The following is a 27,425-nucleotide window of genomic DNA, read 5'->3' as shown; positions in this document are numbered from 1 at the left end:
CTTTGGCCCGGCACAGAGGAGCAGACTAAACCCCACCACAAGGCCTTTGGCCCGGCACAGAGGAGCAGACTAAACCCCACCACAAGGCCTTTGGCCCGGCACAGAGGAGCAGACTAAACCCCACCACAAGGCCTTTGGCCTGGCACAGTGGAGCAGACTAAACCCCACCACAAGGCCTTTGGCCTGGCACAGAGGAGCAACAGTAATTCTACAAGTTGAGCTGTATTGCAGTGTTGACAGCAGCCTCTGAGACACACTTCAAGGCTGTCATTGTGTTCCTCTTTACATAGTGTTCTATTGGTGTGATGTCACATCTTCCAGGGAACGTTAGTTGCCAGGCAACACAATGTTAGTTACAGGAAGGTAGGCCAACAAATGACATTATTTAAGTAGGTTTATAAAGACAATATAGGTATAGATAGTTTATAGTTTTTAGTTTAAGTTTATACATCTGTAACAAACAGTGATTGTTATTTTGAATCCTGCAAAATAGCGAGCTTGTGTTACCGAATAGAGTAGGCATAAATGCTGAATTGTGCGCCATGGAACAAAGACATCTCCGCTATCTAGACTGAGGCTGTATTGAGGCTATATATCTGAGCATGGACTGGGGCCCTATATTAAACGTTAATGATCACTGCAACAGCCCCACACATGCAGATACAGCAGACTACCTGGAGCAAGGACAAGTGATTACTGCTCTACATTCACCTCTACAGACAGACAGACAGCCTGGGTGGCTGAATAATACATCCTGGTGCATTTAGCTGGCTTCCTGTGTGGTGTTCATCTCCTAATGGCACATTCTGATACACCAAGATGATACCAAGAAGCTCTGTTTCTGTCCAAGATCACCCACCGACCTCATACAGACAGGCACAGTATGGACATGCTGGTGGGCAGACATGAGTGGGTGTGAAGGTAAATGTTATTGTCTGAGGTGAAGTTACATGGTTATCAGCTAGGCTAATTAACTAATTATCAACCAATTAGTGAATTAGGCCTCATTAAAGTCTCTCTAGGATCATTAGGGAAGCAGATGACAGTAAATACAGTCAAAATGCAATACAATAACATCCATCAAGATGAATGAATCAGATTGAGTTCATTAGGGTCACTCACAAACACGCCTGTCTGTCAATCATCCAAATGTATTTATGAAGCCATTTTAGCACCCGTACAGGTTACGTAATGCTTTATAATGGCCTAGAACCCACAACGAGCAAGCAGCAGCAGACTGACAGACCGACAGAAAGGTTGCAGAAAAGTACTGCTGTGACCGACACACAGACAGACACTAAGGCATTAAAGAAACCATAGGAGAAGCGAGTGCAGGGCTCTACGCTGGCCTTTTTAACAAGGAGCACGTGTGTGCCTATATTGAAAAATGGAAGCGCACACAAATACATTTAGGAGCACAATAAAAAATATTTGAGGTAATAAAGCTAGAATCCTTCATTTTTCTAGGCGCACTGGTGCTCCTAAATAAAATGTCCAGGTTGCACAGCAAAATATTTAAGAGCATATGCAAGTAAAATGGTCGCCCTGAAGAGACCTGGTGTGTGAGAGAAACAGAGACATACCGGTAGGTAACTCTGCTCTGGAATGATCCCTGCCTGGCACTTGGTGCTCCCAAAGAGCAAGAAGTAGCCGTTTGAGAGACAGACAGAAAACAGACATACAGGTCACAAGAAACGGTCCTTGATCCCATTCCAGTCAGATTTCACCGCATTGATGTGATCAAACACATCTGGTGTAATATAATCTAACACGCCTGGCGTAATATAATCTAACACGCCTGGCGTAATATAATCTAACACGTCTGGCGTAATATAATCTAACACGTCTGGCGTAATATAATCTAACACGCCTGGCGTAATATAATCTAACACGCCTGGCGTAATATAATCTAACACGCCTGGCGTAATATAATCTAACACGTCTGGCGTAATATAATCTAACACGCCTGGCGTAATATAATCTAACACGCCTGGCGTAATATAATCTAACACGCCTGGCGTAATATAATCTAACACGTCTGGCGTAATATAATCTAACACGCCTGGCGTAATATAATCTAACACGCCTGGTGTAATATAATCTAACACGCCTGGTGTAATATAATCTAACACGCCTGGTGTAATATAATCTAACACGCCTGGTGTAATATAATCTAACACGCCTGGTGTAATATAATCTAACACGCCTGGTGTAATATAATCTGTTACATGTTACGTTTTTCTTGTTCCCCATTTTCCCCTGTTAGTGTGTTTGTCTTGGGCATTACAGGTGTAGCGAGTTGCGGCTAACGATGGTGGGCGTGGCTGTAGCTGATTACAGAGAGGATATCTGTTTGCCGTGTGAGAAGAGAAGGATAGCGAGGGGGAGAGAGAGAGGACACTTGTTTTTTGGTTTGATTATTGGTGTCAATTTTTTTGTTTGTGTTTCAGCCTGTCCTCCTGAGGCGCTCCACCCTACCTAGGTCCTGGAGAAGGGAAAAGGTAGATCTGCCCATGGGTGTACATTCTCACGTAGATAACCCATTGTTTTATACACTAGGTTAGCCGGGCGGGTGTCACCCTTGTATTTTTTATTGGAACCAGGTAGGAAAGTGGGTTAGGGTTTAGAGTGTGTTAGGAAGGATTAGGTGTGTAGAAGAGGAGGGACCTTTTGTTTATTTTCATTACTTGGACCCCGATCCCAAACATTCCCTTCTCTTACCTTCCCTTGTTGTGGTTTTGTTTCTTACTGATTTATTTATGGGTGTTTTTATATTGTTTATTTAACTAATTCACTAAACATCCCGAGGGTTAAAATTGAGTTCTGGTTGTGGTCTGATGTATTTATTGCTCATTGCACCCCACATTTCTTCCCCTTTTATCTGTGTTACCTGGTGTGTTTAGGCCCAGGCATTTACGTCTCCTCCTCAGACGAGCTACACCCGAGGGGAGAACGTAAGATGGGGGCTCATCCGGGATATTTATTGATCCAGCTTGTGCCCGCACACTAGGGTGGCTTGGGTGGTTGTTGTGTTGGGTGTAGTGTTTAGTGCTGTGTGGTAGTTAGGTGGAGAATTTAGAATATGGCCAACTTTAACCTGAAGTTTTTTCTGGATAACCCAACGTGGGAGGGTTTTGAGAATTGTAGGAGGGTAGATTTAGAGACTTTGGCAGACCATTTCGATATCTCCGTGCCAAGGGGTTTTGTTAACCTGTTAGGGCTAGGGGGCAGCATTGACACGGCTGGATAAAAAACATACCCGATTTAATCTGGTTACCACTCCTACTCAGTAACTAGAATATGCATATACTTATTACATATGGATAGAAAACACCCTAAATTTTCTAAAACTGTTTGAATGGTGTCTGTGAGTATAACAGAACTCAAATGGCAGGTCAAAACCTGAGAGATTCCTTTACAGGAAGTGGCCTGTCTGACCATTTCTGGAACTTCTTTGCCATCTCTATCATTTACTAAGGATCTCTGCTCTAACGTGACACTTCCCACGTCGTCCATAGGCTCTCAGAGCCCGGGAAAAAAGAGAATGTCGTCATTCCAGCCCCAGGCTGAAACACATTATCGCCTTTCTCAAGTGGCCCATCAAGAGACACTAGCTTATGCGCGTGACCCCGACCGCCCCCGCCTTTGGGATTTTTTCCTCTGTTTGCCGAAAAGGAGATTCCCTGTCGGAATTTTATCGCTTTTCTACGAGAAAAATGACGTAAAAATTGATTTTAAACAGCGGTTGACATGCTTCGACGTACGGCAATTGAATACTTTGAATTTTATTGTCAGGAATTGCGCCAAGCGCGACACTTCTTTACTATTTCGGATAGTGTCTGGAACGCATACGAACAAAACGCCGCTATTCGGATATAACGATGGATTATTTTGGACCAAACCAACATTTGTTATTGAAGTAGACGTCCTGGGTGTGCATTCTGACGAAGACAACAAAAGGTAATGACATTTTTATAATAGTAAATATGATTATGGTGAGTGCTAAACTTGCCGGGTGTCTAAATAGCGAGCCCGTGATGCCTGGGCTATGTACTTAGAATATTGCAAAATGTGCTTTCACCAAAAAGCTATTTTAAAATCGGACATATCGAGTGCATAGAGGAGGTCTGTATCTATAATTCTTAAAATAATTGTTATGCTTTTTGTGAACGTTTATCGTGAGTAATTTAGTAAAATGTTAGCGAATTCCCCGTAAGTTTGCGGGGGGTATGCTAGTTCTGAACGTCACATGCTAATGTAAAAAGCTGGTTTTTGATATAAATATGAACTTGATTGAACAAAACATGCATGTATTGTATAACATAATGTCCTAGGGTTGTCATCTGATGAAGATCATCAAAGGTGAGTGCTGCATTTAGCTGTCTTCTGGGTTTTGGTGACATTATATGCTGGCTTGAAAAATGGGTGTCTGATTATTTCTGGCTTGGTACTCTGCTGACATAATCTAATGTTTTGCTTTCGTTGTAAAGCCTTTTTGAAATCGGACAGTGTGGTTAGATTAACGAGAGTCTTATCTTTAAATGGCTGTAAAATAGTCATATGTTTGAGAAATTGAAGTAATAGGATTTTGAAGATTTTGAAAATCGCGCCACAGGATGGCAGTGGCTGTTACGTAGGTGGGACGAATTCGTCCCGCCGGTCCCATAGAGGTTAAGGCGGCGGTAAAGACATTGGTATTAGCGGCGCTGATGGAAAAGCAGGTGTTGGTTTTGCCTCGGCCTGCGGTTGGAGAGGTGGTGGATGCTCTGGGTACCCCGTATAGGCCCGACGATGAGGTCGAGTATAAGGCCCCGGCCACCTTGCCTCGATTTGACCCTCTTTCTCCTGTGCCTACGGCTGTACATTTACAGATGGAGGCAGAAGAGCGAGCACAAATCCGAAAGGATGAGATGCGCCGACTGGAGTTGGAAGCCGAAAAGGACCTTAAGATAAGGCAGATGGACTTCGAAATGCGCAAATTGGAATTAGAGGTGGAGGTGGCGAGGCTGGCCGCTGTCCATGCCGTTTCCAATAGTGTGTTTTCTACTCCAGGATCTGCCTCTACCTTTGACATTAGCCGGCATATTGCTTTAGTTCCACAATTCCGTGAGTCTGAGGTTGACTCTTACTTTTGTGCATTCGAACGCATAGCAGTGGCTTTGAATTGGCCTAGGGACGTGTGGCCGCTTTTACTCCAATGTAAATTGTCCGGTAAAGCGCAGGAGGTATTGGGTACTCTTTCTCTCGCTGATAGTCTTAATTACGACATAGTTAAGGCTACTGTGCTCTGTGGGTATGAGCTTGTGCCGGAGGCTTATAGACAAAAGTTTAGAAAGCACTCCAAATCCTCTATAAAAACTTTTGTTGAATTCGCTAGAGAGAAGGAGTCTCTCTTTGACAAATGGTGCTCTGCGAGTAAAATCAATGCCTTTGAAGGTCTTCGTGAATTAATGTTATTGGAAGAATTTAAAAACAGCCTCCCAGAGTGGTTGGTTGTATACATTAATGAACAGAAAGTGTTAAAGTTATCTGACGCCGCAGTGCTTGCAGATGAATTTGTGTTAACACATAAAACGGTGTTTCCCACACACCGTAGTGAGACTAGACCGGTTGTATCCTCTTCTGTCTACTATTCACCCCGTTACTCAGGAAGTACACGGCTGAATCAAAAGGAGGAACGCGCATGTTTTTACTGTCATAAAGTAGGACACGTAATTTCGGAATGTACGTCTCTAAAACGCAAGTCACCAGCTTCAACCCCTAAACTCCATAAAAGTGTGGGATTGATTAAAGTAACCAATAAGAGCTCTGTAAAGGAGAGTCCTGAAGTTGTACTAAGTCGTCCTGATCAAATGTACGACCCATTCATATTTAAAGGCTTTGTTTCCCTGACAGGTGATTCTGGAGAACAAAAGCCAGTTTTGATATTGAGAGATACTGGTGCAGCTCAGTCTGTAATTCTCTCGAGTGTTCTGCCTTGGTCAGAAGAGTCTTATTGTGGCTCTAGTGTATTATTGAGGGGGATCGAAATGGGTTGTGTGCCTGTTCCGTTACATACTGTCCATTTGACTTCTGATCTAGTGAGTGGATGTTTCAGAATCGGTGTACAGTCCGAGCTTCCCGTGAATGGGGTTGCTCTAATCATGGGTAATGATCTAGCAGGAGGCAAAGTTGTGCCTGTGTTAGAAGTGCTAGACAAGCCTGATGCTCAGTCAAGTGCTGATGTTTTGGGAACTACGTTTCCCGAAGCATTTCCAGCGTGTGCCATTACGCGTGCGCAGTCACGTCGCTTAGGTACCATGGTAGACTTGGCTGACTCTGTGCTTGCACCTATGTTGAATGGGGAAGATATTCAGTGTTCTACTCCTGTGTTCCCAGTGAGTTCTGATCATGATGATGGAAATAAAGACAAGACAATGGCTTCCTCGGTGGACTGTTTAAGGTTGCCAGTTACTCGGGAGGAGCTAATAGCTGCCCAGATAGAGGATGTGGGCTTGGCCAAATGTTTTTCCTCCATGTTACCTTTGAGTGAGAAAAACAGGAAAGGTGTGACGTATTTCTTTGAGAAGGGGCTTCTGATGAGAAAATGGACTCCCCGTGCTGACTTAGAAAATGATTGGAGTTCCGTTTGCCAGATTGTAGTTCCTGCCCCGTTTCAGACGAAGGTGTTGTCCCTAGCTCATGATATTCCCTGGTCTGGTCATCTAGGGGCGACTAAAACCTACGACCGACTCCTCCGTCATTTTTTCTGGCCGGGAATGAAACGGGATGTGGCTCGCTATTGCCATATATGTAGTACTTGCCAAGTGGTGGGGAAACCTAACCAGGTTATTTCCCCGGCCCCTCTCTGCCCTATTCCGGTTATGTGAGAGCCGTTTGAGAAGGTAATCATCGATTGTGTTGGTCCCTTACCCAGGAATAAGTCGGGTAATCAATTCTTGTTAACAATAATGTGCACTGCTACAAGGTACCCAGAGGCGATTCCTATGCGTAAAATCACAAGTAAGGCAATTGTGAAGGCGCTGATTAAGTATTTCTCTACCTTTGGATTTCCAAAAATTGTACAGACGGATCAAGGCACAAATTTTACATCAAAATTGTTTGGAAGTGTGTTGAAGTCCTTGTCAGTGTCCCATCAGATGTCTAGCGCTTACCACCCGGAGAGTCAGGGTGCGCTGGAACGTTGGCATCAGACGCTAAAAGCTATGTTGCGTAAATACTGTATGGACACAGGAAAAGATTGGGATGAGGGGGTGCCCTACGTGCTGTTTGCTATTCAGGAGACCGTACAAGAGTCTCTTGGGTTTAGCCCAGCTGAGCTAATCTTTGGTCATACCGTGAGAGGGCCTCTCAAGGTACTGAAAGAACAACTTATGGCTGATGATTCAGTGGGGTCCTCTACTAATGTACTAGACTATGTTAGTCAAGTCCGGGAGCGGTTGCATGACGCCTGTGCTGTAGCCAGAGAAAATCTGTCTTCCACACAAAAGAAAATGAAACGTCATTTTGATGTTAAATCTGTGTCTCGTTCTTTTCACCCAGGTGACCAAGTCTTGGTGTTGTTGCTGGTACCCGGCTCGTGTCTCTCTTCCAGTTTCTCTGGCCCATATGTAGTGGACCGAAAACTCAGTGATACTGATTATGTTATCAAAACGCCAGACCGTAGACGACCATTCCGGGTATGTCACGTTAACATGATTAAAGCCTATCTTGTTAGAGGTGGTATCGAGTCTCCCATTACCAGTGAAAAACCTGTTGTATCCTCTGTTGCTTCTGTGAGCCTGGTTACTCACCCAGGAGTCAGCATAAATGATGAGGACGGTTTGGTGATGCGGAATACTCCTGAGCAGTGTGCTCGTTTGTGTAATTCGGAGATGGTAGCGTCTCTCCCAACCCATTTGTTGCACTTGAATGATCAGCAGAGGGCTGATATTGAGTTACTAATCACTGATTTTCCGAGTCTCTTTCAGGATGTTCCCAGTCGTACCAATGTGTTGAAACATGATATAAATGTAGGTGATGCTGCTCCAATCAAACAGCACCCTTATCGTGTGAATTCAATCAAGAGAGGAGTGATGAAGAAAGAGGTAACTTATTTACTGGAAAATGAGATCGCAATCCCCAGTGGCAGTCCTTGGAGTTCCCCCTGTCTGCTGATTCCAAAGCCTGACGGGACTCAAAGATTGTGCACTGACTACAGGAAAGTGAATAATGTTCCTATACCTGACTCATTCCCTTTACCTCGTATGGATGACTGTATAGACACCATTGGATCGGCTGCGTATGTTACAAAGCTTGACTTGTTAAAAGGTTATTGGCAGGTGCCTTTAACCCCTCATGCCTCTGAGGTGTCTGCTTTTGTAACTCCTGACAGTTTCTGTCAGTACACAGTGATGGCTTTTGGAATGAGGAATGCTCCGGCCACGTTTCAACGTTTGGTAAATATTGTGTTGGCTGATGTTCCTGATTGTACTGCATATCTGGATGACCTGGTTGTTCATTCGACTACCTGGCTTGATCACCTGAGCACATTGAGGGCTGTGTTTGCACGCTTGGCCAACGCTTCTTTGACCCTTAACTTAGCCAAATGTGAGTTTGGAAAGGCAACTGTTACATATTTGGGTAAAGAGGTGGGTCGGGGTCAGGTGCGTACCATAACAACTAAGGTGAATGCTATCACCCGGTTTCCTGCCCCTGCCACTCGCCGAGAATTACGCAGATTTTTAGGCATGACGGGTTTTTATCGTACATTTTGTAGGAATTTCTCAACAGTTGTAGCCCCACTGACTAGGTTACTCAGTCCTTCAGTATCCTTTGAGTGGACCGCTGAGTGTCAATCTGCTTTTGACTCTGTAAAAGCACTATTGTGTACTTCTCCTGTTCTTTCTGCCCCTGATTTCCAGAAACCATTTAAGTTGGAGGTGGATGCCAGTTCAGTGGGTGCAGGCGCTGTACTATTACAGGAACACGATGGTCTAGATCACCCAGTTTGCTATTTCTCTCAAATTCAACAGCTGTCAGTTACGTTATTCCACTATCGAACAGGAGACTCTGGCGCTGTTGTTTGCCCTACAATTTTTTGAAGTTTGTTGGCTCCAGTGTGTTGCCTGTTGTGGTATACACAGACCACAACCCTTTAACTTTCTTGAGCCGCATGTATAACCACAACCAACGTCTTATGCGTTGGGCGTTGGTTATACAGGGTTATAATTTACAAATTCAGCACATAAAGGGTTCGGAAAACATAGTTGCGGATGCTTTGTCCCGTGCCTAGTTAAAAAAATAAATACTAATAGCACCAGGCATTGATAACTTTGCTGTTGTAGAAAAAAAAATATATGTATGTAAGGGTTTTATCATAAACCCAGGGGTTTACGCTTTTTTGGGGGGGGGCGTGTTACGTTTTTCTTGTTCCCCATTTTCCCCTGTTAGTGTGTTTGTCTTGGGCATTACAGGTGTAGCGAGTTGCGGCTAACGATGGTGGGCGTGGCTGTAGCTGATTACAGAGAGGATATCTGTTTGCCGTGTGAGAAGAGAAGGATAGCGAGGGGGAGAGAGAGAGGACACTTGTTTTTTGGTTTGATTATTGGTGTCAATTTTTTTGTTTGTGTTTCAGCCTGTCCTCCTGAGGCGCTCCACCCTACCTAGGTCCTGGAGAAGGGAAAAGGTAGATCTGCCCATGGGTGTACATTCTCACGTAGATAACCCATTGTTTTATACACTAGGTTAGCCGGGCGGGTGTCACCCTTGTATTTTTTCTTGGAACCAGGTAGGACAGTGGGTTAGGGTTTAGAGTGTGTTAGGAAGGATTAGGTGTGTAGAAGAGGAGGGACCTTTTGTTTATTTTCATTACTTGGACCCCGATCCCAAACATTCCCTTCTCTTACCTTCCCTTGTTGTGGTTTTGTTTCTTACTGATTTATTTATGGGTGTTTTTATATTGTTTATTTAACTAATTCACTAAACATCCCCTGAGGGTTAAAATTGAGTTCTGGTTGTGGTCTGATGTATTTATTGCTCATTGCACCCCACATTTCTTCCCCTTTTATCTGTGTTACCTGGTGTGTTTAGGCCCAGGCATTTACGTCTCCTCCTCAGACGAGCTACACTCGAGGGGAGAACGTAAAATAATCTGACACGCCTGGCGTAATATAATCTGACACGCCTGGCGTAATATAATCTGACACGCCTGGCGTAATATAATCTGACACGTCTGGTGTAATATAATCAACACGTCTGGTGTAATATAATCAACACGTCTGGTGTAATATAATCAACACGTCTGGTGTAATATAATCAACACGTTTTGTGATCAACACACAGCCAATCAGACACCAACACATGACAGCAGTGGAAACAGAACAGCCAGAAGACTGGTAGGTACTGTAGCTCTGCACATGACAGCAGTGGAAACAGATCAGACAGAAGACTGGTAGGTACTGTAGCTCTGCACATGACAGCAGTGGAAACAGATCAGACAGAAGACTGGTAGGTACTGTAGCTCTGCACATGACAGCAGTGGAAACAGAACAGCCAGAAGACTGGTAGGTACTGTAGCTCTGCACATGACAGCAGTGGAAACAGATCAGACAGAAGACTGGTAGGTACTGTAGCTCTGCACATGACAGCAGTGGAAACAGAACAGCCAGAAGACTGGTAGGTACTGTAGCTCTGCACATGACAGCAGTGGAAACAGATCAGACAGAAGACTGGTAGGTACTGTAGCTCTGCACATGACAGCAGTGGAAACAGAACAGCCAGAAGACTGGTAGGTACTGTAGCTCTGCACATGACAGCAGTGGAAACAGAACAGACAGAAGACTGGTAGGTACTGTAGCTCTGCTCTTGGGCTCCCTGCTCATCGTTCCTGCCTGGTGCCTGGGCATACAGTAGATATATCTGCCATCGCATTACTGTGTAGATGTGAGTTTGGGGAGTGTCATTAGGACTGCCCCCCCCCTAGGTTAAAGACACACTGTTACAGAAGCTAGCCGGCTGCTTTAACGTTTCATTAGAGCTTGTGAATAAACAGTGGGCCTGTGGAGATGTAAACTGGGAGACGATGAACGGTGGGGAGGATTGTGACACGTGAACCAAGAGAGGGAAGTTGGAAGGCATTCTATTCCATTTTATCATCTTCCATTCTACTCTGTCCTCAAAATGTAAACTATTAGAGAATGAATGGTGGGGAGGAGGAGTCTAACACATGAACCATTGTGAAGACAGGTGGGTTGGAAGCATTAGAGCAGTGGTATTCAAAGTCAGGGGGCAACAGGGGAACTGCAGTGGGGTCGCCCCCAAAACAATGTATAATAAGATACGGCTTTTTAGAAAGATCATTTGACTGAGTAAATTCATTTATTGGTTTTGTATTCATTTTGATAAGAGATAAATGTAATGAATTGAAGGTTATTCGTTGCTGTAAAAATCAACATTTGTGTAATTAGATTTGGGGTGGGGTGGCGATAAATTCTGAAAAAGTTTGAGATACAATATAATACTTTGCGTTCTATGTTTTATTATTTGGTTTAAACAGTCATTCAATTTCTGTGTTACTGTATTTCTATGGTTCGGAAGGCTTTCCATGTGGTTCGAAAATTGTCTCAAACATTTAGGCAAGAGAAAAAGTCCAAAGAAAATAATATTGAACTGATCTATTGGACTGGTGAACACAGCCTGGTGAACACAGCAATTTTGACTTTATCTTGAATGAATTCCATAGCTAGCATATGGCTGGCTATCTGTCATTTGGACAGGTGTACATGTTTGTTGAAGTGTTAGATGTTCGGTAGTGACACGTCTTAAAAATACATGAAGATTGACCAACTTGCTCCCTCATTTTCTCCAGAATGCTTGCAGACAGACTACTCACCATGTGGCCATAGTGTGGAGAGGGGTGCAATCCCATCAAAAGGTGGACAGCATTTTTTTTGAGAAAGATGATTAAAAATAAACAAAACTAATAAATAGATCAGCATTGTTAAATGTATTGATAGAACGACTCAAGATGTTGCAACGATATAATAGTGTTACAAAAACCATCTAAAATCATGAAATGCTTATTTTTCAAACCAGGGTTTGGGACAGCCACCTCTCAACAGAAATCAGTGTATAAACAATGCAGTTTAATTATATTAATGTAACGATATATTTGTTATTGCCTCAGATTTAATTAGACGATATACTGACGTAAATACATTTCCTACGTTTTTTTAGGGGTGGTACTTCTGCAATTTGCACCACTTCTGTAGAAAATACCTACATAGGGAATAGGGAACCATTTGGGATGCACATTAGATGATGTGTTGACTCATAATCAGTGTGTCTCTTCCTAGTTACTGTACGGACCAGATGACATGATGAGCATAGTCCTTCATCACTGTCAGCCGGGACTGCTGTGTGTGTGTGTGTCTTTCCAGCCGGTAAAGAGAGATGACAGTGTTACATTATCAGCACACTTCTGGAATATTGATTGTTCAATATCTCTTTAATCTCCGATGTAACACGTAACACCGTATTGGAACCGGAAAATCCATTTAACTTCTCAAAGTGAAAAGTTAAATGACAGACCAGCTTCTGGTTAGATGGGGACCTGAAAGTGTGTGTGTGTCTCACCTTGAGTGGTCTGAGAGCAGATCCAACCTTGGTGCAGCAGTGACTCTCTGCTATCTCCAGGTGCCTGCCTCTCCTCTGGAGCACCTAAAGGACCTCAATGAAAACAACTCTCAATGTCCTGTTGTTCCCTAAAGAACCAGTTAAGCCCTGAGAGAAATGGGCCTTGTCTGCGCCAGAAAGGACTTTGTTCCATCCTCAGTGTTAATACTTATGCATCTTGTCTTGGATGTCTGGTTTTTTAATTGTTATATAAACAAATTGAAACAGAGAGAGATGCTTATAAACAGGGCAAGCTGACCGGGGACAATAGTTTGGTTAAACAGTACAAATACAACCTACGCAAATGGATCAAGATGGTGAAACCCAAGTATAGGGACAAAGTAGAGGAGCAATTCAGCGGGTCGGACACAAGGCGTACGTGACAGGGGCTCCTAAAGGTCACGGGGTATAAAAAGAAATCCAGCCACATTAAGGTCACCAAGGCCACCCTACCGGAGGAGCTGAACACCGTTTTCAACACAATGACCCTGTGCTGCCAAGGAGAGCCCCCGAGGACACCGTGGTCTACACTGAGGACCTATGGAAGTCATTTGAACGTGTTAACCCTCGCAAGACTGCCGGCCACTATCATCCCTGTTCCAAGAAAGGAAAAGTAACTCAACTGAATGACTATCGACCAATAGCACTCACTTCCGTCATCCTGAAGTGCTTCTAGAGGCTAGTCAAGGATCAGATCAACTCCTCCTTCCCCAACACACTGGACCGTCTCCAGTTCACCTTCCGCCCTGACAGATCCATGGACCACGCAATCTCCACTGCACATTACCCTTTTCTCCCCACACCACCTCAACGGTCACTTACCTGCTGCTCCCCCTAGGGACACCCAACAGACTTTTACTCTGCCCCCACCACAACGGCATTAATCACCGTTGCAGTTGTTAATATGCATATTATAGATTTCAAAAAATCTAATGCATTTGTATAGTTTTTATTTGACTTGGTCCCCCCACCTCCTCTATGGTCATAGTCTTTACACTGCCTGCACCCTAATGGACATGTATTCATCATCCCTGCTACAGTTCTGAATTTACACTGCTATTTCTATTGTATTTAGGACCCTTTTCATGACTTTATTTCACTTAGTCCTGCATGGTGGAGCTCGGAGCCTAAGATTTCTACTGTACCCTGCAATCACACCTGTAACCCTGAACATGTGACTATTAAACACTGAATCTGAACAACAATCCCACCTGTAACCCTGAACATGTGACTATTAAACACTCTGAATCTGAACAACAATCACACCTGTAACCCTGAACATGTGACTATTAAACACTCTGAATCTGAACAACAATCCCACCTGTAACCCTGAACATGTGACTATTAAACACTCTGAATCTGAACAACAATCCCACCTGTAACCCTGAACATGTGACTATTAAACACTCTGAATCTGAACAACAATCCCACCTGTAACCCTGAACATGTGACTATTAAACACTCTGAATCTGAACAACAATCACACCTGTAACCCTGAACATGTGACTATTAAACACTCTGAATATGAACAACAATCACACCTGTAACCCTGAACATGTGACTATTAAACACTCTGAATCTGAACAACAATCACACCTGTAACCCTGAACATGTGACTATTAAACACTCTGAATATGAACAACAATCACACCTGTAACCCTGAACATGTGACTATTAAACACTCTGAATCTGAACAACAATCCCACCTGTAACCCTGAACATGTGACTATTAAACACTCTGAATCTGAACCACAATCCCACCTGTAACCCTGAACATGTGACTATTAAACACTCTGAATCTGAACAACAATCACACCTGTAACCCTGAACATGTGACTATTAAACACTCTGAATCTGAACAACAATCACACCTGTAGCTTGTCCTCAAACTCCTGGAGGTTACGACGGTCCCGCGACGACAGAGGACGCCCGTCCTCACACTGGAGACAAACACACGAACAGACAAAGAGGAAGCGTGTGAGGACTGCAGGTGTTCTACAGTTTCAACAGTCTGAAGGTATGAGGGGACTGCAGGTGTTCTACAGTTTCAACAGTCTGAAGGTATGAGGGGACTGCAGGTGTTCTACAGTTTCAACAGTCTGAAGGTATGAGGGGACTGCAGGTGTTCTACAGTTTCAACAGTCTGAAGGTATGAGGGGACTGCAGGTGTTCTACAGTTTCAACAGTCTGAAGGTATGAGAGGACTGCAGGTGTTCTACAGTTTCAACAGTCTGAAGGTATGAGAGGACTGCAGGTGTTCTACAGTTTCAACAGTCTGAAGGTATGAGGGGACTGCAGGTGTTCTACAGTTTCAACAGTCTGAAGGTATGAGAGGACTGCAGGTGTTCTACAGTTTCAACAGTCTGAAGGTATGAGAGGACTGCAGGTGTTCTACAGTTTCAACAGTCTGAAGGTATGAGAGGACTGCAGGTGTTCTACAGTTTCAACAGTCTGAAGGTATGAGAGGACTGCAGGTGTTCTACAGTTTCAACAGTCTGAAGGTATGAGAGGACTGCAGGTGTTCTACAGTTTCAACAGTCTGAAGGTATGAGAGGACTGCAGGTGTTCTACATTTTCAACAGTCTGAAGGTATGTGAGGACTGCAGGTGTTCTACAGTTTCAACAGTCTGAAGGTATGAGAGGACTGCAGGTGTTCTACAGTTTCAACAGTCTGACTCTGGAAGGAAGGGGTTTTGATAGGGGAGTGAGGAGACGCCCCTCTCTGTTTTTTAACACCCTTTGTCACATGTTATAATTATGCAAGCTCAGTAAAGCTCAATCAAGCTTAAATAGAGCATTTGAAATGATTTCCAATAGTATTTGAACCCAGGTGTGGCTGCATGCCACCAGCTCACATCAGCTCTGTGGCATCACCTACAACACGGACCAATGGCAGACTGGCTTTTAGTCATCAACCTCCACATTCCTTACACATTCCTTGCAGCCAGAGGTCATAACCAATTCCATCCCATCCTTATTTAACCCCCCAAAACAACAACATTTTCACCACAACAGATATGCAGCTGTAGGGTTTTCAGCGTTGGTGATAACTGAGACTCACCTTGGCTTTGATCTTTTCCATCTGGTTTTCAACCTCTTCAATATCTTCAGTGTTCTCCAGACGCTCGTACACCACACTGCGTGTTCCTTTAATCAGGTTCAACGGCAGCACTGACATACCATACGCCTGTAGAGAATGAAAAAAAACACACGTTTCAATAACAGTACTGGTTCAACAGCAGCACTGACATACTATCAGTGGTGTAAAGTACTTAAGTAAAAATACTTTACAGTACTACTTTAGTCGTTTTTTTGGGTATCTGTACTTTACTTAATTATTTATATTTCTGACAACTTTTAATTTTACTTCACTACATTCCTAAAGAAAATAATGTACTTTTTACTCCTTACATTTTCCCTGACACCCAAAAGTACTAGTTACATTTAGAATGCTTAGCAGGACAGTAACATGGTCCAATTCACACACTAAACAGAGAACATCCCTGGTCATCCCTACTGAGGACTCACTAAACACAAATGCTTTGTTTGAAAATGATGTCTGAGTGTTGAAGTGTGCCCCTGGCTATCCATACATTAAAAAAAATCTAGAAAATCGTGCTGTCTGGTTCGCTTAATATAAGGAATTTTTGATACTTAAGTATATTTTAGCAATTACATTTACATTTAATACTTAAGTATATTTAAAACAAAATACTTTTAGACTTTTACTCAAGTAGTATTTTACTGGGTGACTTTCACTTTTACTTGAGTCATTTTCTTTTAAGGTATCTTTACTTTTACTAAGTATGACAATTTGGTACATTTTCCACCACTGCAAACCATACGCCTGTAGAGAATGAATAAAAACTGATGTTTCAATACCATATTACTACACTGACATTACATACACCTGTTAAAGAGCCAATCAGCAGTTGAAACAATCACAAAGCCCCCGTGTCCCGAACAGCACTCCATTAGGTATAGTGCACTACTTTTGACCAGGGCCCACAGGGGTGCACTATGTAGGGAATATGGTGCCATTTGGGACGCAGCCATGAAACAGACCGTTTCAATCACATTATTACAGTGGTGTCAAGGCCCTTTAATGTAACGTTAATGTCTGTGAATCTGTAGCACGTGAACACACCTACCCCCTACTACCCAAACTCCATGACGCATGAATGTACAGAGTGGAGATGTATAGGGAGCAATAACACAGACACACACAGCTATATCACGTTACAGCTGTACCCCTCCGGCTCCATGTCATTCTTTAAATGGTGCAATTCGCAATTGTGCTGCACGCGGCTTATGTGTGAATCTGCAGCCAGCAACCATTTTGTGTGTAGAGAAATGACATGTAGGCTTCTGTCTCTCTCTCTCATTCTATGCAGCTCCGGACGATATTTACAGCCTAACAGTGCCCCCCAGTGACAGCACTGAGGAGAGAGGAACACTCCAGCATTCACAGAGACAATGAATAAACTAATAGAAATAAAAAAAGAAAGGACGTTGGGGGAATAGCTTTTTAAAAACAGCAAATCAGCTGTTATTTGAATAAGGACTGTTGCAACACATCAATAGACAAATTCCTCTTGCTTAAATAAAGAGAGAAAAAGACAGGAAAAGAGCAGAAAGAGAGGAAGAAGAGGACAGGACAGGAGATGAAAGGAGAGGAAAGGAGAGGACAGGAGAGGAGACGAGAGGAGCGGTAAGGAGAGGAAAGGAGAGGTAAGGAAAGGAAAGGAAAGGAGAGGTAAGGAGAGGAGAGGAAAGGAGAGAAAGGAGAGGTAAGGATAGGAGAGGAAAGGAAAGGAGTGGTAAGGAGAGGAAAGGAGAGGAAAAGAGAGGAGAGGTAAGGAGAGGAAAGGAGAGGTAAGGAGAGGAAAGGAGAGAAAGGGGAGGTAAGGAGAGGAAAGGAGAGGTAAGGAGAGGTAAGGAGAGGAAATGAGAGAAAGGAGAGGTAAGGAGAGGTAAGGAGAGGTAAGGAGAGGTAAGGAGAGGTAAGGAGAGGAGAGGTAAGGAGAGGAAAGGAGAGGAAAGGAGAGGAGAATTAAGGAGAGGAAAGGAGAGGAGAGGTAAGGAGGAGATGAGAGGAAAGGAGAGGAAAGGAGTGGAAAGAGGGGAAAGAGGGGAAATGAAAGGAAAAGAGGGGAAAGGAGAGAAGAGAGGAAAGGACAGAAAAGAGGAAATGAGAGAAAAGGGGAGAAATGAGAGATAAGGAGAAGAAAGGAGAGGAGAGAAAAGAGAGGAAAGGAAAAGAGGGGAAAGGACAGAAAAGAGGAAATGAGAGAAAAGGAGAGAAAAGAGAGGAAAGGAGAGAAAATGAGAGGAAAGAGGAAAGGAGAGGAAATGAGAGAAAACTAGGTAAGAGATGAAATGAGAGAAAAGGGGAAAGGACAGAAAAGAGGAAATGAGAGGAAAGAGGAAATAAGAGGCAAGGGGAGGAAAGGGGAGAAAAGAGAGGAAATGAGAGAAAAGAGAGGAAATGAGAGAAAAGAGGGGAAATGAGAGAAAACAGGGGAAAGAAGAGAAAATAGGGGAAATGAGAGAAAACAGGGGAAAGAAGAGAAAATAGGGGAAATGAGAGAAAAGAGGGGAAAGAAGAGAAAATAGGGGAAATTAGAGAAAAGAGGGGAAAGGAGAGAAAATAGGGGAAAGGAGAGAAAAGAGGGGAAAGGATAGGAAAGAGAGAAAGGACTCAGGGTGCTCAGTAGCACATCCCATTCAGAGTGTTGCCGGAGCAGAGGTGGAGTGAGGCACCTGGCAGGCACAATACAGCATGCTTGAACAACATCAAAAATGAGAGGCGAGGGCAATCTCTCTCTCCAATACCCTGCTCAGCGGCCAATCAATACATGTTGAGAATAAATGAAGGGCATGCCAAACACATACACACACACACTCAAGTACTGCGTGTAAACACCAACCTGGGCGCTGCCATTTTACCAGCTATTTCATAATAAAACAAAAGAGCGTTTTGTGAGATTACACCTTCACACCGCCAAGAGAGGCTGACGACCTCCTCTCTCCATTGAAGGTTTCATTCCGAGGCTGAAAAGGGAAATGCTGGATCACTCTGAAGTCCTTTTTCCCCCACAAAAAAACTATTTTACTGGCTGGTGAGTGTTAGGTGACATTAGAGGGAGAGAGCAGGAGAGCATCAGGGGATGAAGGCATGAGGCAGGGCCAGACCTATTATTAGTCCTAGCTTCTGTGGTGGATGGATCTCTGCTAGGGGCTGTGTCGCACCTCCTGCAATGAATCACGGGGCCTCTTAAGGCCGAAGCATGTCCCGAATACCAAGCAGCTCGCTCATAAAAGAAGAACCTGTCCCCCTGTTCACATCCCTAGGAGTGTGTGTGAGAGAGAGAGAGAGAGAGAGAGAGAGAGAGAGAGAGAGAGAGAAGCACATCCCTTCTTCTCCGATGTGCTGCCTCCTTAACATGAGAAAAATACAAACCCAAAGCGACCGACCGACACAGGTGCCTTGACTCTTTTCCTCTCCAGCCCAGAGCTGTAACCCTCTGACATGAGTCACAAGTACTAGAGGGGGGTGGAGTTAAACCCATTGGAAAAACACATGACAAATAACAGTAGAAAATACAGAGAGACTTTTAGCATAGAAGTGTCTGTAGATATTGAGAGAGTGTAATCATTGGCTGGAATCTTAAAGAGAGCTATCTGATTGAGGGAGGGAGTGCTATTGAGAAGGGACCGGACCCCAGGCACAAGACACCTCTTTGTCCCCTTCTCTGGTCTCTGTTAGGGCGGGGGGGGAGGCTCTCTTAGGGGAGGAGCGGGTGGATCTCTTAGGGAAGGAGCGGGGGGATCTCTTAGGGGAGGAGCGGGGGATCACTCTTAGGGGAGGAGCGGGGGATCTCTCTTAGGGGAGGAGCGGGGGGATCTCTTAGGGGAAGAGCGGGGGGATCTCTTAGGGGAGGAGCGGGGGATTTCTCTTAGGGGAGGAGCGGGGGGATCTCTCTTAGGGGAGGAGCGGGGGGGTCTCTTAGGGGAGGAGCGGGGGGGTCTCTTAGGGGAGGAGCGGGGGGGTCTCTTAGGGGAGGAGCGGGAAGATCTATTAGGGGAGGAGCGGGGGATCTCTTAGGGGAGGAGCGGAGGGATCTCTCTTAGGGGAGGAGCGGAGGGATCTCTTAGGGGAGGAGCGGAGGGATCTCTTAGGGGAGGAGCGGAGGGATCTCTTAGGGGAGGAGCGGGGGGCTCTCTTAGGGGAGGAGCGGGGGGCTCTCTTAGGGGAGGAGCGGAGGGTTCTCTCTGAGGGGAGGAGCGGGGGGATCTCTCTTAGGGGAGGAGCGGGGGGATCTCTTAGGGGAGGAGCGGGGGGATCTCTTTAGGGGAGGAGCGGGGGGTCTCTCTTAGGGGAGGAGCGGTGGGGGGATCTCTTAGGGGAGGAGCGGGGGGATCTCTCTTAGGGGAGGAGCGGGGGGATCTCTTAGGGGAGGAGAGGGGGATCTCTTAGGGGAGGAGCGGGGGGATCTCTTAGGGGAGGAGCGGGGGGATCTCTTAGGGGAGGAGCGGGGGTCTCTCTTAGGGGAGGAGCGGGGGGGTCTCTTAGGGGAGGAGCGGGGGGATCTCTCTTCGGGGAGGAGCGGGGGCTCTCTCTTAGGGGAGGAGCGGGGGGCTCTCTCTTAGGGGAGGAGCGGGGGGATCTCTTAGGGGAGGAGCGGGGGGTCTCTTAGGGGAGGAGCGGGGGGGTCTCTCTTAGGGGAGGAGAGGGGGGATCTCTTAGGGGAGGAGCGGGGGGATCTCTTAGGGGAGGAGCGGGGGATCTCTCTTAGGGGAGGAGCGGGGGGATCTCTCTTAGGGGAGGAGCGGGGGGATCTCTTAGGGGAGGAGCGGGGGGGGTCTCTTAGGGGAGGAGCGGGGGGGTCTCTTAGGGGAGGAGCGGGGGGGGTCTCTTAGGGGAGGAGCGGGGGGATCTCTCTTAGGGGAGGAGCGGGGGGGATCTCTCTTAGGGGAGGAGCGGGGGGGATCTCTCTTCGGAGAGAGGAGGGGGGGCCTCTCTTAGGTCTCTGTTAGGAGAGGGTGGGTCTCTGTTAGGCGGTCTCTGATAAGAGAGGAGAGGGGGGTCTCTCTTCGGAAAGGAGAGGAGAGGGGGTCTCTGATAAGAGAGGAGGTCTCTGATAAGAGAGGAGAGGGGGGTCTCTGTTAGGAGAGGAGATGGGGGGGGTCTCTCTTAGGAGAGGAGGGGCGGGTCTCTCTAAGCAGCCCATGGATTTATTTGACCCTCCAAGTTTTTTGAGCAAAAAATAATAATTATTGGACATACACTAAAAACACCAGGAAATCAGCTAATGATTTTAATTGAAGAAATCTGTTCCCCAGTATTCCCAAGCATAATAGAGAGACACATGGGATGGTATGCAAATGTAAGCATGGTTTGAAATTGTTATATTTTAGTGAAACATATTTGTTTGGGTTTCTCGCTGTCCATTTGCCAGCTTACAAATAACTAGTAATTATGCTGCGGACCCCGGACCATCCGCTCCAGAAACAAATCGGTTCGCGGCTCAATCTAGTTGATGATCCCTGCGGTACAATACAGTTAGGAATATTAAAATAAAAAGTTTAAAAGTGACAACCTCCCTGGATGTGTCCCAGAGGGCATCCTTCCCCTATATAGTACACTAATGTTGACCACAGCCCTAAATGACCTGGTCAAAAGTAGTTGACTTTATAGGCAATAGGACACCATTTGGGATGTACCCTCCCTCTCTAATTCACCCAGAAGCCCTGGTCTATCCCAGGTCAATTTACTGGCCTCTGATTAGATCCAAAGAAATGAATCTCCTCACCTGTTCTTTCCCCCATCAGCGTCTTAACGCCGGCGATGTAAGAGCGAGGGAAGGATGGAAGGAGGGGAGAGGAGGAGAGAGAGGAGGGGGGGCATCAGAGCCATAAGTCACTGTGCTAGCCAGGCTTTTAAATCAAGCAAGAGAGGACTTCAGTGATCAGACACATGAGACTGCTGGTTTTCAGACACCATTAGACCTGTAGGGTGAAGTTTCCCCCAGAGGATGACCTGGCACTTTCCCCACTAGTGGTTCAGGTTAGGAGTGGGGGACATTAAACTGATCCTTGATCTGTATCTACAGGAAACTTCACCCCAGAGCCCTCACCCCTGCTTGAGTCAATCCACTTGAGGCTAAGGATGTCCTAATATGGCCACCGTACAGGACTGGATGAGGCCCACAGGAGGTTGATGGCACCTTAATTGGGGAGGACAGGCACGTGGTAATTGCTGGAGTGGAATTAGTGGAATGATATGAAATACATCAAAACACATGGTATGATGTCATTCCATTGACTCCGTTCCAGCCATTATTATAAGCTGTCCTCCCATCAGCAGCCTCCGCTGGTGACGGCCCTCGTCTACTCCGATATGCAACTACCTCAGTGGAACACAGAGTCGGGTAGTCTGGGACTGTGATATACTGCCATATGCATATGGAAATATAATAGACGGATTAAAAAGTCACTGTGCCGATCATTTTCATTGTAATGTCATCTGAAAGGTGAAATGGAACCCGAAGGCGTATTAAACGAGCACTGATTCACAGAGTGAGTGGTTCGATAAACGGCGTAGCATTTTCATGGAATTTCCCAAAAATCTGTCGGAGAAATAAATTCATTTAGGAGAGATAGATACATTTTGGAGTGGTTCAGGTTGAAATGTAACCTATGAACTATTTTTTATGGATTTGGACCTACACCCACAGAATCCAAGTCAAATATTATGAAACAAGCAACGTAACAGGAGCGTGTGGCTTGTTTACAAGAAGTAGGTATCAGATTGTGTGTGGTATGTCACTGTGAAGGTAGCAGCAACATAATACCAGTGGTATGTCACTGTGAAGGTAGCAGCAACATAATACCAGTGGTATGTCACTGTGAAGGTAGCAGCAACATAATACCAGTGGTATGTCACTGTGAAGGTAGTAGCAGCAAAATACCAGTGGTATGTCACTGTGAAGGTAGCAGCAACATAATACCAGTGGTATGTCACTGTGAAGGTAGCAGCAGCATAATACCAGTGGTATGTCACTGTGAAGGTAGCAGCAACATAATACCAGTGGTATGTCACTGTGAAGGTAGCAGCAACATAATACCAGTGGTATGTCACTGTGAAGGTAGCAGCAGCATAATACCAGTGGTATGTCACTGTGAAGGTAGCAGCAGCATAATACCAGTGGTATGTCACTGTGAAGGTAGCAGCAGCATAATACCAGTGGTATGTCACTGTGAAGGTAGCAGCAACATAATACCAGTGGTATGTCACTGTGAAGGTAGCAGCAACATAATACCATTGGTATGTCACTGTGAAGGTAGCAGAAACATAATACCAGTGGTATGTCACTGTGTAGGTAGCAGCAACATAATACCATTGGTATGTCACTGTGTAGGTAGCAGCAGCATAACACCATTGGTATGTCACTGTGTAGGTAGCAGCAGCATAACACCAGTGGTATGTCAATGTGTAGGTAGCAGCAGCATAATACCAGTGGTATGTCACTGTGAAGGTTGAAGCAACATAATACAAGTGGTATGTCACTGTGTAGGTAGCAGCAACATAATACCAGTGGTATGTTACTGTGAAGGTAGCAGAAACATAATACCAGTGGTATGTCACTGTGAAGGTAGCAGCATCAACATAATACCAGTGGTATGTCACTGTGTAGGTAGCAGCAACATAATACCAGTGGTATGTCACTGTGTAGGTAGCAGCATCGACATAATACCAGTGGTATGTCACTGTGAAGGTAGCAGCAACATAATACCAGTGGTATGTCACTGTGAAGATGGCAGCAACATAAACCAGTGATATGTCACTGTGTAGGTAGCAGCAACATAATACCATTGTACTAAGGTGAGAGGCAGACTCACTCAGCCTACGTCCCAAATGGGACCCTATTTCTTACATACACAGTGTATGGGCCCTGGTCAAACGTAGCGCATTATATAGGGAAATAGGAATAGAACATTGATGGTTTTGATTATCATGGTTATAAGACTATACTAATGCCATCACCATCCTTTTCAATGGTTTGATACAGTGTGAGATGTGTTTTTATCAGACATGAAAAGTCTGCATCCTTCATGTCATTCACAAGCTAGATAGATAGACAGTAAAGTACCATAACTTGTTGAAGTGCTAAAGTACAGCGAGGGCATAAACACAGGTCTAATGATGATGTCATCGGGATTGATTGACCGTAGGCTTTGCTTAGCTGAGAACATGCAGTGTGACTTACACTAGTTGAGGTCATGGTTGAACATGTGTCTGTGATGTCAACAGCTACTATGTCCAGGTACAGAACAGAACAGAGAGGCTAGTGATCTAGGATCAGGTACAGAACAGAGAGGCTAGTGATCTAGGATCAGGTACAGAACAGAGAGGCTAGTGATCTAGGATCAGGTACAGAACAGAATAGAGGCTAGTGATCTAGGATCAGGTACAGAACAGAGAGGCTAGTGATCTGGGATCAGGTACAGAACAGAACAGAGGCTAGTGATCTAGGATCAGGTACAGAACAGAACAGAGGCTAGTGATCTAGGATCAGGTACAGAACAGAACAGAGAGGCTAGTGATCTGGGATCAGGTACAGAACAGAGGCTAGTGATCTGGGATCAGGTACAGAACAGAGAGGCTAGTGATCTGGGATCAGGTACAGAACAGAGAGGCTAGTGATCTGGGATCAGGTACAGAACAGAACAGAGAGGCTAGTGATCTAGGATCAGGCACAGAACAGAGAGACGAGTGATCTAGGATCAGGTACAGAACATAACAGAGAGACGAGTGATCTAGGATCAGGTACATAACATAACAGAGAGGCTAGTGATCTGGGATCAGGTACAGAACAGAAGAGAGAGGCTAGTGACCTAGGATCAGGTACAGAACAGAACAGAGAGGCTAGTGATCTAGGATCAAGCACAGAACAGAGAGGCTAGTTATCTACGATTAGGTACAGAACATAACAGAGAGACGAGTGATCTAGGATCAGGTACATAACATAACAGAGAGGCTAGTGATCTGGGATCAGGTACAGAACAGAACAGAGATGCCAGTTATCTAGGATCAGGTGCCTATCTCACTTATTGATTATGATCTAAGAGGCTTAACTGATCCTAGATTAGCCCTCCTACTCTGAGATGCCTTGTGGATAAAGACCCGGGTCCCCCCTGTTCATATGATCTTATTCATTATGATCTAAAAGGCTTAACTGATCCTAGATCAGCACTCCTACTCTGAGACACAGTGAATACGTTCTCTGGCCTCTAACAGTAGCCAGAAGGCCCTGGTTAGATCCACATAATAGGTGATCGCTCCATTCTGCATCTGCTGTGGTCAAATATTAATTTGCTCACGCCTCAGAAAGTGTTGTGTTGGCCGAAAAACACTGTTGTGCAGGTTACAACTTGCTTACTCTTGAATTTAGTTAAAGTGTATTCACCAGTCTGGGACTGGCTGTAGCAGAGAGAGAGAGAGAGAGAGAGAGAGAGAGAGAGAGAGAGAGAGAGAGAGAGAGAGAGCTGCTTTGTAAGGGAGTTACATAGCACAGTTTATATACACCCTGGGCTGTAGCAGAGAGAGAGAGCAGACCAGCAGTGTTAGGGAGTTACATAGCACAGTTTATATACACCCTGGGCTGTAGCAGAGAGAGAGAGAGACCAGCAGTGTTAGGGAGTTACATAGGACAGTTTATATACACCCTGGGCTGTAGCAGAGAGAGAGAGCAGACCAGCAGTGTTAGGGAGTTACATAGCACAGTTTATATACACCCTGGGCTGTAGCAGAGAGAGAGAGCAGACCAGCAGTGTTAGGGAGTTACATAGCACAGTTTATATACACCCTGGGCAGGGCCCGTTGTTTGAATTAAGGGGGGAGTGGCCACCTCGGCACTAACACTAGTGATAAATAAACCCTGCATTGTCATGGAGGATACGGGACCTGTCACTTAGGTTCCATTAGGTTAATCATGCAGAATAATAACACAGCTGCAGTGATAAATCACATGGACCCTGTAGAAACACAGAGAGGCTGTGGTGAGGACTGGAGGCTGGGCTGGAGTGGGAGAGAGGACTCCACTATGGAGAGACCAGGGTGAGAGGAGAGAGGACTCCAGTATGGAGAGACCAGGGTGAGAGGAGAGAGGACTCTAGTATGGAGAGACCAGGGTGAGAGGAGAGAGGACTCCAGTATGGAGAGACCAGGGTGAGAGGAGAGAGGACTCCAGTATGGAGAGACCAGGGTGGGAGGAGAGAGGACTCCAGTATGGAGAGACCAGGGTGAGAGGAGAGAGGACTCCAGTATGGAGAGACCAGGGTGAGAGGAGAGAGGACTCCAGTATGGAGAGACCAGGGTGAGAGGAGAGAGGACTCCAGTATGGAGAGACCAGGGTGAGAGGAGAGAGGACTCCAGTATGGAGAGACCAGGGTGAGAGGAGAGAGGACTCCAGTATGGAGAGACCAGGGTGAGAGGAGAGAGGACTCCAGTATGGAGAGACCAGGGTGGGAGGAGAGAGGACTACAGTATGGAGAGACCAGGGTGAGAGGAGAGAGGACACCACTATGGAGAGACCAGGGTGAGAGGAGAGAGGACTCCACTATGGAGAGACCAGGGTGAGAGGAGAGAGGACTCCACTATGGAGAGACCAGGGTGAGAGGAGAGAGGACTCCACTATGGAGAGACCAGGGTGAGAGGAGAGAGGACTCCAGTATGGAGAGACCAGGGTGAGAGGAGAGAGGACTCCACTATGGAGAGACCAGGGTGAGAGGAGAGAGGACTCCACTATGGAGAGACCAGGGTGAGAGGAGAGAGGACTCCAGTATGGAGAGACCAGGGTGAGAGGAGAGAGGACTCCAGTATGGAGAGACCAGGGTGAGAGGAGAGAGGACTCCACTATGGAGAGACCAGGGTGAGAGGAGAGAGGACTACAGTATGGAGAGACCAGGGTGGGAGGAGAGGGAGAGAGGACTCCAGTATGGAGAGACCAGGGTGAGAGGAGAGAGGACTCCAGTATGGAGAGACCAGGGTGAGAGGAGAGAGGACTACAGTATGGAGAGACCAGGGTGAGAGGAGAGAGGACTCCACTATGGAGAGACCAGGGTGAGAGGAGAGAGGACTCCAGTATGGAGAGACCAGGGTGAGAGGAGAGAGGACTACAGTATGGAGAGACCAGGGTGAGAGGAGAGAGGACTACAGTATGGAGAGACCAGGGTGAGAGGAGAGAGGACTCCAGTATGGAGAGACCAGGGTGAGAGGAGAGAGGACTACAGTATGGAGAGACCAGGGTGGGAGGAGAGGGAGAGAGGACTCCAGTATGGAGAGACCAGGGTGAGAGGAGAGAGGACTCCAGTATGGAGAGACCAGGGTGAGAGGAGAGAGGACTACAGTATGGAGAGACCAGGGTGAGAGGAGAGAGGACTCCACTATGGAGAGACCAGGGTGAGAGGAGAGAGGACTCCAGTATGGAGAGACCAGGGTGAGAGGAGAGAGGACTACAGTATGGAGAGACCAGGGTGAGAGGAGAGAGGACTCCAGTATGGAGAGACCAGGGTGAGAGGAGAGAGGACTCCAGTATGGAGAGACCAGGGTGAGAGGAGAGAGGACTACAGTATGGAGAGACCAGGGTGAGAGGAGAGAGGACTCCAGTATGGAGAGACCAGGGTGAGAGGAGAGAGGACTACAGTATGGAGAGACCAGGGTGAGAGGAGAGAGGACTCCAGTATGGAGAGACCAGGGTGAGAGG

General features: G+C 45.8%; 1 protein-coding gene across 5 annotated transcripts in view; it reads right to left on the bottom strand.

Moving 5' to 3' along the window:
• Window positions 1-27,425, bottom strand: part of LOC106593427 (lysosomal cobalamin transport escort protein LMBD1) — a 202,154-nt gene that overhangs the window by 68,482 nt on the left and 106,247 nt on the right. For 3 of the 5 annotated variants that reach the window (XM_045687124.1, XM_045687128.1, XM_045687125.1), the window contains 3 exons: window positions 15,716-15,841; window positions 14,526-14,594; window positions 12,616-12,699 (listed from right to left, as the gene is read on the bottom strand). In XM_045687124.1, the coding sequence (XP_045543080.1) occupies window positions 12,616-12,699; window positions 14,526-14,594; window positions 15,716-15,841 (279 nt within the window). The remainder of the gene's footprint in view (window positions 1-12,615; window positions 12,700-14,525; window positions 14,595-15,715; window positions 15,842-27,425) is intronic. The other 2 variants (XM_045687126.1, XM_045687127.1) reach the window with 1 other exon arrangement.

The sequence above is a fragment of the Salmo salar genome, chromosome ssa01 (genome assembly GCF_905237065.1).
Source record: "Salmo salar chromosome ssa01, Ssal_v3.1, whole genome shotgun sequence".
NCBI classification, from domain to species: Eukaryota; Metazoa; Chordata; class Actinopteri; order Salmoniformes; family Salmonidae; genus Salmo; species Salmo salar.
This window is presented reverse-complemented; position numbering and strand designations above follow the sequence as displayed.